Consider the following 11,295-nt stretch of genomic DNA (forward strand, 5'->3'; position numbering starts at 1 on the left):
GACGTTAAAACTCTTGTAAAACTGGGGGGGGGGGGCGTTTCAAAAAGTTTGGGAAATACTACTGCAGAGGATTAAAGGCCATAATGTGTTCATTAGTAAGATGTGCCTTCCTAATGCGTGTAGAACGAAAGCGATGAGATTGTTTGCGCTGGAATTTTGGTAACTTTTTGACATTTGAAATGATATTTGTACACCGTCTTTGGTGGTTATAGCTCAGTTTTTCATGAGGGTAATGCTTTTTCTTTCTTTACATTGTATATGTCACAGGCAATGATATATTCGAAGGAGCGCTTCAAGGAGCTCCGTGCTTCGAACAACGTAATATTATTGGATGCGATGGGACACTAATGACCAATTTCGAACCAACTGCGGAACGCATCGGAAACAATGAACCCGATACTTCTGTTTTCCTGTTTACAACAGAAAACCCTAATGAACCAGAATTCTTGCATGAATGCGGTGGTACATTGCCTTCGAACACTAACTTCGACTTCAACGTTAAGACAGAAGTTTTCGTACACGGATGGTTAGACGGAACTTGTCGAACTGTTTGGATGAGAGTAAATGATTCATAATTGAATAAAGAGTTTATAATTAAAGTTCAAAAGTTAAAAAACAAACATGAATTAAAAAGTTGGTAATTCATTCCATGTATTACTTCAAATATGGTGAACTTCGACTAATCTGCCAGACGAGCTCCAGCTCCATAAAATACCATAGCAATTCTGTCGTATCTCTAACCGTTCTCCGGTTATGGTGAATAGAAGGAAAATGCATAAAATCTGAAAAATCTGAATTTGTAAAGTTTCTGAGAAACCTACATGCAAACTAAGCACCTATTTGGAAAGAAAAGAAAATTCCTATAAGAGGGATGACACCATTTCCATTAGGATATTTGGATTTGATGGCGAGCTACAAGTGCTGAAAGATTGGTGAAGTGTAAAATTGAATTGTCGGAAAAAATCTGTTACCTCCGATTCGGAATGCTCATCGAATGTCCATTTCGACGAATGCCGATTTCAATTATGTATCCCAAAAAATGCTAAATTTCTCCTGATCTAAAACACCGATATAGTTTATTATAGGCTCTTTTAAAACCTGGTGGGACGAAGAAGATTTTGGTAAATTTGACCGATTGTAGCTAGAAAGGCGTTTGCGGAATAAGGGGTTATAGATTATGGCAACAACTCGATTTTCACTTCGCCATCAAATCCAGATATTCTGACGCAAATGGTGTCATCTCTTATAGAACGTTTCCTCCTTCTTCCAAAATGTGAAACTTCACATAAATTTGGATTTTTCTTATTTGACGCATTTCCCTTGTATTAACCAAAACTCGACGAAAACGGTTAGAGATAGGACAAAGCTGCTATGATGTTTCAGGGCAGGAATTTTCAAGTTTTGTAATAGATCTTTATCAAACTTATATAGTATAACCCCGGCCTTATGCTCAACTCGGGCTGATTTACCACTCAATTTCGCCATTACTTCCTAGATACTGTATCTCGAGGAGGTAATGATTTCGCTTGGCAGATTTGTCGACGTTTACCCAGTAATTCCAAAAAAAAATATAATAACAATAACAATAATAATAATAAAAACTATTTGACAGATCTGTATATCGCATTGTTTTTCTACATAAGTATTTTTCTACTTTTTAAATAAGTAAAATGGAAATAAATTTTATTTGATCTCTTAAAAATGATTGAAAGAGTGCAGTTTCCAAGTTACTTCGATATATTTATCCGAAGCCGGAACCACACTCACAGCACTATGCAGCTTCAACCCGCGGAAAAGCTGGTCTTGAGGTGTGAACAGCACTAAGCGAGCTTTAACGGTCGATTTTACGTAACCACCCCTGTAAAACCTGTTTTATGCATCTCAGAATTGCATAGCGCAGTTTGTGTGGGCCCGGCTGAAGATAGTTCCAAGGGTAGTTCCTGACATTCAATCTTTTGAAATGCTTCATTCAAGCTATTTATCATATAATTCTTTTTCCTTCCAGAATAGGGTTTTACCCCTCTCTTTTAAGTGTATGAATGTTGTGATATGCTACCCAAGGTCCCAACAAATAGAAAGAATCTGATAGAGCTCTAGCCTGGGTACCGGAGATAGATTTTTTATAGTATTTTCAATTTTATTTATAATATAGATTTGCGAGAAATGTTATATATAAGAGCCCCACTTAAAGTCACAGCCTATGGGCCCACAAGAAATATAGACCAGCGGGAGCATTTAAGGTTTGGGGTACCATATGACATGTCGAGAACAATGTTTATTTCGTTCTTGACGTGGTGGTAATCTGCATTTATGGGGCCCCACCTGATCATATACAGGATGATTGAAAATTCATGGGACTAACTTTAAGAGGTTATATAAGATACCTAAACAAGCATTTTTGATCATAGAATGTGCTGTCGAATCGCAATAGCAGAGGCGGTAGAGGGTCTTTTGGAAAGTACAAAACAGCACTTTAAAAACAAATAATAAATTTTTCCGACGGATTTGCTGCGATATGTGCTATCAGCCATTCGAGGGTGCGTCTCCGGATTTGATTGGAGTTTGTTTTTTATTGGTGCAAGGACAATCGAAGTTACGCTGCGGCAAACAATGATCAAGCGGTGTAATGGCTTGCGGCAGAATTTGTGTTACCCAGGTTGCACCGCGAGAACAAGCGCCTGCCACAGTACGATACCCTGCAAACTCGAAGGGTTGATTGCACTTATTGAAGCAAAACCGTCGGAAAAATATTGCATTTGCTTTTGGTGTTGTGCACTCTCTAAAAACACCCTCTACCACCTTTGGGTAACTATTGGGTAACTATCCTAAAAGTAAAATAAATGATAACTTCCCAAATATGTTCTTCCTTTTGCGTGTGTGTGTGTGGGTGGGTGCTCTACAATTCATTTACCTCGTGTTTGAAGTCCATGATTTTGCGCATGACAAAATATCTGGCTTTTTGTGTTTAAGGCTGCACAATGTTTATTACTATCTATTTTCAAAATCTAATTTATTTGACTTGAAGAGTTAGACACAGAAAATAAGTACCGTTCCTGTTATAGGAAATGAAAGACCAGCTATTTCGACGTGGTAAATACAACGTCATATTGATTGACTGGACATGGGGAAATACGTTTGACTATGCTGTGGCAGCGAACAATACAAGAACAGTCGGGCAGCAGATTGGCTTTGTTCTAAGGAACTTGGTGGTGAGATAACTATCCTTTCCTATCGTTCAATTTGAAATTTTAGTTTCGTAACTACAGTAATGTACTGTACATTTAAAATGGAATGCACAGGGTGAGCAAACAATCCTTGACACATTTTAAAAATGAATAAAAAATCAACTTTTATATTTAACATAAAAAAAGATACAGTTTTTACAAGAAACTTATCATGGTCAAGTTTTTTTTTGATAATTTTTAGAAATTGTTCTCGAATTTTCATTTACAGATAGCGTGTATCACAAAAACTCGACATAATACATAAAATGCTACACAAACAGAGCACAAGTCCCCAATTAATTTTGTCTCTGTGTTAACTCACATTTGCCCCTTCTATTGAGATGACACTAAATCATATGAGTTAGTGACCTGAGTGCTTCGTGGAAGTTTCAGTTTGGCCAGCCGTGTCTGAAAGGTTGAATACCCCTGCCAATGTCTCGGAATCTCTCAAAGAAAAAAAAAACAGGAATAAATTGAAGGTATGAAATTAATTTTTTTTTTCGAAGAATGTGAGCAAATTAATGTATTTCAATTTTTTTCATAGGAACGTGGTGCAAAACCAGCAGATATCCACATCATAGGTCATAGTTTCGGATCTCACATAGCCGGCTTCGCAGGAAAAGTAGTTCCAGGGCTGGGAAGAATAACTGGTTCATGTTTTAAACACTTTTTACATCATAATGAAAAATCATAATTTTTTTTGCATAAAATTATCATTTTGTATCAAAATGTAAAATCATTTTTTATCAAAATGTAAAATCATTTTTTTATCATTTTTTATCAAAATGTAAAATAATTTTTTTATCATTTTTTATTAAAATGTAAAATCATTTTTTATCAAAATGTAAAATCATTTTTTATCAAAATGTAAAATCATTTTTTATCAAAATGTAAAATCATTTTTTATCAAAATGTAAAATCATTTTTTATCAAATGATTCCCAATAGAGTGTTATTACTAATTTAGAGTGCTATTACTAATGCTCATTGAGATTTCCCGTGTAAAGCGGATGTTTTTCATGATTTTATTTTTGAGAAACGCTATAAGCAGGATCCGTTGTATATATATTAATTATTTATGCCTATATTTTTTGTTCCAACAGCACTGGATCCCGCTCTTGCGCCTTTCAAATACAGTCCACCCGAAGATAGAATGGATCGCTCCGATGCAATCCTGGTCGACTCGATACATTCTAATGGAGTAGATTGTGCTTGTAAATATTTTCTATATTTCTATTCGTATAATGCAGTGGTTCTCAAAGTGTGCGCCGCAGCTCCTATTGGCGTAACGAGTAGTTGGTGTGTTGATGCGTGTCCGTTCAGTGCTTCAGAGTTATTCTATTCTGTAATATTCCGGAGAGCCGCAAATGAACGATCACAAGTCCAAGGGAATCATGGGTGGAAAAATTTTCTGAACCACTAGTTTTATGGAAGATTTTTGGTCCGTTTCTCCATTTATTCCCTCTTCTACGGAGGGATCATCATCACATCCCTTACATTTCAGAACCCCTTTCTGGTCATTTTCTCTATCTTCCTCCTCTTCTTTTACTATTTTCGGGCATCTCTTTCTTCACCCCCGGCGCATTTTTCTTCCTAATCGCAATTCGTCGAACTTATACCTCTTCACTTCACTATGGGCGCAGCCAGAGACGCGAAACTATTGGAAGCACTGGAGATGTGACGTTGGAGGCGCATAAGCTGGCCATTGAAAAGGTCAAATTCACAAGCATTAACTCAGGTTGGAGAAAATCACCAATCGTGGAAAAGTTCAAATACATTGGATGGAACATGTTCTCCGGCACAGCGGATTGCTACGAGACATGAAAGAAGGCAGGACTGAAAGGGGAAATGCCCAGTCACCTGAATCTCTCAACGCTTCCTTTTTTCTTTCTTTCAAACCGAGCACAACTCATGTCTATCACCATCTATGAGCGATTTACTACCCAGTGGATTGTGCCGGAAGTGTAACTGTGTGTGGACCTAACAGTCTGAGTGCATATGTAGTGTTGTGTTTGATTTTTCAGTGCTGCCATCTATATTTCAGAAGTGAAGTGAATGATGTGTTATTATTGAATTACATTTGTACTGTTTGTAGGGAATCTGAACGCTACTAAATGACTGAGAATATACCAGTTATAACCAATTGAAGAACAAAGCCCAAGACAGAGATGAGTGGCGGCTGCTTAACATGGGGGGCGAACCAGTCTTGACGTTCAAAAGACCCTTTGCAGCTTCAATCCTTAAATGCAAAGCTACGCATTTAAGAGTTAATGAAAAAACTGTGTAATACTAATATAAAAAATAAAAGTATTCTTAAAACCTTTCCCGCATAATAAAATAGCATGACACCGATGTAATTGAATAAAAACTGATTCGAAAAAAAAGTGAAACTGTTTAGTTCATCGAATGAAGCAAAATATTTGAGATTTATTCATTAAGACTTAGATTACAGTTTTGTTTTCAAATCTGAATTTTTAACTTAATTTTAAATAAGATTTGGGTCGATGAAATTTCAATTTTTAGCTTCATTTGATGAACTTAACAGTTTTCTGTGTATTTTGAATCTTTTTTTTTCAGTTACATTTATATCATGCGCCCAAGATGCTAATAATACATTATTTTAAGGTTTGAAAATTTGCAAAATTGTTATTAAAAATATGTAAATCACTGTATTGGCGCACAGCATAGCATTTACAATAAAAAAAATAGAGTACAAAGTTTCAAATATAAAATGCTCAAATAATACTGCTGATGATATTCCTACTAGAGCATGGTTTTTGAGGGCTTCTGATCATGTATAAATATTTTCCCCATATTATGATATTGGTTCGTTCCGTTCTTAGCGAAATAAAGAAAAAGAAAATAACATTATCCGTGATTCTAATAAGCATCGTCAACTGTAGTAACAAAAACTGTAACTTCTTCGCTCCAGAGGCATGTGTACTTCACTTTTAATGGTTTTTAATGATTCTTTCTTGAAGTTAAGAGTTGAGGTATGCCTAACGCCAATGGGCCTCGTAAAGATATCGACCATAATTAATTAATTTTTCTTTTTCAGGAGAATTTTGACATACAATAAATATAAATCAATCAAAAAAATTTTTTTAATGGTCTGATTTGGCTCAGGTGTGTGAAGAGGATAATCACGATTTCTCATAATGAGGAAAATCACACAACATCTATTCTATCTCCCTTAAAATGCAACTAAAATTCTTATCCTTTCCGATAAACATAATATACAGTAACAAAAAGGTTTAATTAATTGATGAATATTTCCTTCTTATTTTACGCACAATATATCATGTGCGTAACGTACGTTATCTTTATTTCATTAATTAGTGCTTGGTGGATTGGGATCGATATATCCCTGGAGCGATGCTGACTTTTACCCAAATGGCGGTGGTCCAGTACAGTCAAGCTGCATCACATATATTTTACCTTCACTACTCAAAGGCGACTTGCTCTACGGTAGGTGTTATTTTACAATCGAAAAAACATCGGAATATCTAATTTCCTAGAAGATGAAATTTGGAAGAAATTTGCATTAAAGTTAAAAAGTTCAAAATGCACTTCCATATCTCACTAACACTGGAACTATTTCGCGGCAGAGCTGGACAAATCTATTTCCCGATATGCCTGGGCCATGTAAAACTTTCAAGTTTGGGGTATGCATTCTTGTTCAACTACAAGCCCGACGCCGGCCTGTGAAATGCTGATTTGGCCATGTAATATTTTTAATTTTCTCTCTGCAGAGAGCAAGCATACCTTCAACGTGTTATGACAAGATTGTTAAAGCATTTGCCATCTTTAATTCGAAATATGGGAGACACATGGAAACAGTATCAAGAAGGCATGTGCAAACACAATGCTGATAACACAAATACATTAGACATTCCCAATTGAGTAATTTTCGAACCAGATCTGGACTTTTTTTCGGTTATTTAGTTGGAAAAATACCCATCTAGTTGCCAGCTTTTTTTACTCACCTTTTTCGAAAATTTTCCTGCGTAGTTGTAGTCTATCAGTAAATCACATGAAAATACCACAATAGTCCGGGAAATACGGGACGTATGGTCATTCGGCTTGAACTTGAAATACCAGACAGATACCCACGCTAAAATTCTTTACGGAACCTCTAACGTAAATGGTATTAATTGAAAAAGTAGCAACACCCTTCCATAGCCTACTAGTCTATCCACCGCAAACATGAGAACACTTTAAAGTAAACACAAAACAGTAAAAAATTAAAATTAAACATCTACGGTGGTAGGCACAATGCATGTCACAGGCCGAGAAGAAAAAGGAGAAAAGGGGGAAATACAAAACACAAGAAATGAAAAAATTAAGCATCTAAGGTAAATACAATCAATGCACGTCAGAGTCCAAGTACATATGTGTGAAAAAAAAGAATAGGGGTTGGGGGCAACAATTATATCACTGGTGAGCACAAAACAATGCAAAAATAAAACGTCTGTGGTAATCGCAATGCACGTCACAGTCCGAGAGAGAGAGAAAAAAAAAATATGCGCATTTTTACAATTTCAGCGCAGTCATTAAATTTGAGTTATTGATGATGATCTGGTCATCGATCTCGTCACCATGTGGAAGGCAGGGAGGTCTTCACAACTTTCATCAGATTCAAAGAAATCGTCTTCTTCGTAGTCGTTCGGCTAATCACTGAAATTAATGCTGGTTGTTTTAAGCCTGGTTTCTCTCTCTCTCTCTCTAGTTGTTTTTGAAAGAATCTAGTTGGAAATTTTTTTGACTGTTGGCAACACTGGGTTTATACGTATATGCAGTACATACAAACACAACACGTTTCGGAGTGTACTAATTTGAAAACAAATAATTTTAAGGAAAAATGTATTCCTTATTGCACAAATAATTACAATTACATATATCAAAATAATATTTCCACTTTTGATGTAATTGGTCAATGGATGATATTAAGATGTATATAAAGTTTTCTTTCCTTAATATTTATCTATTAGGTTTGTTTTCGATTATTCCTACATTCTGCTTCCATCTACAAGCTCTACAATTTTATAAAGTTTCTATAAACCCGGATGATTGTGAGTTCATCGGCCACGAATGCCATTCATACGAAAGCTTCGAGAGTGGTGGTTGTGACACATCTTGTGGCGAAGATGGCTCAAAATGCGCTGTCATGGGTATGAACTTTGCCCAATCGGGCTTCATCAAGAACGCCTTGGGCGGCTCTCGCAAGTTTTACTTGGACACTGGATTTAAATGCCCTTATTGCAGTAAGTGTTCTTTTCTTTCTTCATATATCACGTGTGTGTGTGATTCTGATCTATCATCATCATACTATTTATGATTTACAACATACTAAAGTAAACATGCAAAGATACAGGCACATGATGGCAATGGTGGAGAAAATTTCAATACATCTGTATAAGCTAAATAATTAAGAATAAATTATGAATGATATGTACTGTGGTAGTTAAGTAATATTGTAAAGCCATACATAATCTGATGTAAATTTCAAATAGTTGACACAGGGGGCCTTTCCAATGTTGAGAGCTGTAAAAAGAATAAATTACAACTAAAATGCATTATTTCCACTACTATCTACAGACCAAGAGCAGTCATGATTGGTGGGGTCAGAATTCTATGTAGGCACACTAGCTGACTTTGCAGGGCTCTCAACATCGGAAAGGCCCTGACTGTGTAGGAGAAAAATGTAGCCTCTGAAAGTATGGGAACCTAATCTTGCGCTAATGGAGGGGGAGGGGGTGACTGTACTAATTCCTTACAGGATTTTCCCACAGGTCTAGCATTAATAGCCCGACCAATTTATCAATTAGAACCCCTTCAAAATCCTTCAATTAGGAAAACGCTTTATTCATAATTACATACTGTCATTGGCGTACGCAGGGGGGGGGGGGTTCTAACCACCCACCCCCCTTGAGCCAAGATTATAGTGTTATTTTTCGGGAAAAAACGTAAACCCCCACATAAAGGAAAAAAATATTCAGAAGGGAAAAAAATCTGAACCCCGAGAAAATTCTGCGTACGCCTATGCATACTGTATATCAGGGGAATGTCAACTTCTCTCTATTTGAGGGCCAGCATAATGATTAGCCACACCAGAAGCGACACTTTTGTGTATAAGCCGCACCTGTAAAATGACCCAGAAAACTCGCGGATTTTTCTCCGCCAAAAGTGGAACACGGACAATTTAGTCGTTCAACTTTTATACTGGGTTTTGTATTCCTCTCCATTTCTTCATAAATTGATATATATTCACTGTTTATCTAGGCGTGTTAGCTTCATTGCGTCCAAAATTAGTGTCTACTGAAACTTATTCCAATCAATGCATTCATAGTTTAAATTTTTATTGACGAAACTTTTCGTTTTTTTCCAATTTTTATATATATTTTTCCCATACTCCTGATACAGCACCCTTCATAGCGGCCACACGGATCGAATAGACGCTAAAGGAATTGATTCATGCACCGGTAAACTTCGAGAGGAGTTTTGTTATTGGGAGGGAAAGCGCGCGCCGAAAGAAAGTCCCGTGACCATCTGGAGTAGGTAAACGCGTGGTATCAAATAAGATAGACCAGTTTCGCATGAACCAGGCAGACTACCTGTAGATATGAAAAGATGCGCGCACCTTTGCCTGGTGCTCTTGTACGTACATGAGATTACCTAGAATTGAATTTGTGAAACAGTTCTTATAATTCAGTTGCCTTTTTCAATCAGAATATCGGTATTTGGGTTTGAAGAAGTACCAGTCTAAAGCAGCGCAGAATGCCACCAACCTGCCACGTTGAAATTTAGAGATGAATTCTTTTCTGTTTTCGATACAAATAATCAGTTTACGAGTGAGGGAACACACTTAGCCAACGGCACAATACTAACCCGAATATCAATTATGACTCATCTTTGCCCTATTGTCTATCTAGTCTGAAGTTTTGAGGTGCCATTGTACCTTGGTATCCAAGTAGAAAAAGTTTTGCCTCAGGGAGCAGAACACCAAGTATGCATTCAGATACAAATAAAAAGCCATGGAAAGACAACTTGCTCAACTAGGTGGAAGAAAATAAAATGCCCATAACAAAGTTCATAAGCATTTTTTGTGTTTGAAATAGCACACAAAACGGGAGAACTAAAATATTTTCGTCACTAGAAGTAATGTGAATGTAAGTATTTTGTTTAAGAAGTCTGCTGTTGGAACCAAGAGCTCAAATAATGATAATAAAATTTATCATAAGTATTTTTGCCTTGTCGGAGGACGCACCAAATCACCTTGCGGGCCAGCTCTTGACCACCTCTACTGTATAACACATGATGTTGAAAGGAATTTAATTGATGGTACAATTTAGAAAAAAAAAAAGATGGAATGTCTTTGTTGTTTATAAACTCGTAAAATAACTATTTTTGATTTATTTTAACTTATCGTAGATCAAAGAACTGAAGTCCGATGAACAGTTGTTTGAACGAACTTTCTCAGATGAAAGATTTGAAAGAAAAATAATGCCAAGGATGAGGATTTGAAGGCTGAGAATAACTTTTGTTGAATTGAAAGATTTTTATAAAATTTTGCAATAAAAAGTTTTTCAAAGCCTGTGAAGAATATCTCAATTACAAATCACAGTTCTCGATGAATCCAGTAATTTCCCAATAATAATCCACTGATGCAAACTTCGTTACTGTAAACCCGAGTGTTACTTTGGCTTACTTTTATAAAACTTTAGTGTTCAATCTTATGCTAGAAAATAACAAATTATATAAATAATGAAATTTACGTTATTTGTACACACGTTATTTGGATACTTATCCTAACTGAATGTCTCTAGTACCAACGGTTTACCAGTATAAAGTTATACGCCTTGTTTTATTGACAATTAAGAATAAATGTTAAATATAACACTGAGATTTGACGAAAAATCGATTGGCATCTATTTTTAATTATTCTTCATCAATGCAAATAAAATTAATAAAATAGTTGCAATTTAATTTGCATATTAAAACTTACAGTAACACATTATATAATATGATAATTATAAAAAACTAGTTGTATTAAAGTTTTACAAATATTGTTG

General features: G+C 35.9%; 1 protein-coding gene across 1 annotated transcript in view; it reads left to right on the forward strand.

Annotated features, from left to right (window-relative positions):
* The window catches only part of LOC149076151 (uncharacterized), a 41,617-nt gene extending 30,868 nt beyond the window's left edge, over positions 1-10,749 (forward strand). Inside the window, exons 9-15 of the mRNA XM_089242188.1 lie at positions 268-560; positions 3,063-3,209; positions 3,769-3,874; positions 4,327-4,437; positions 6,563-6,691; positions 8,215-8,487; positions 10,655-10,749. Of these exons, the coding sequence (XP_089098314.1) occupies positions 268-560; positions 3,063-3,209; positions 3,769-3,874; positions 4,327-4,437; positions 6,563-6,691; positions 8,215-8,487; positions 10,655-10,677 (1,082 nt within the window). The 3' untranslated portion in view covers positions 10,678-10,749. The remainder of the gene's footprint in view (positions 1-267; positions 561-3,062; positions 3,210-3,768; positions 3,875-4,326; positions 4,438-6,562; positions 6,692-8,214; positions 8,488-10,654) is intronic.
* The last annotated feature ends 546 nt before the right edge of the window (positions 10,750-11,295 follow it).

This window comes from Pholcus phalangioides, unplaced genomic scaffold (genome assembly GCF_987345545.1).
Source record: "Pholcus phalangioides strain wild (caught in Gottingen) unplaced genomic scaffold, Ppha-v1.0 ptg000015l_1, whole genome shotgun sequence".
Taxonomy (NCBI): domain Eukaryota; kingdom Metazoa; phylum Arthropoda; class Arachnida; order Araneae; family Pholcidae; genus Pholcus; species Pholcus phalangioides.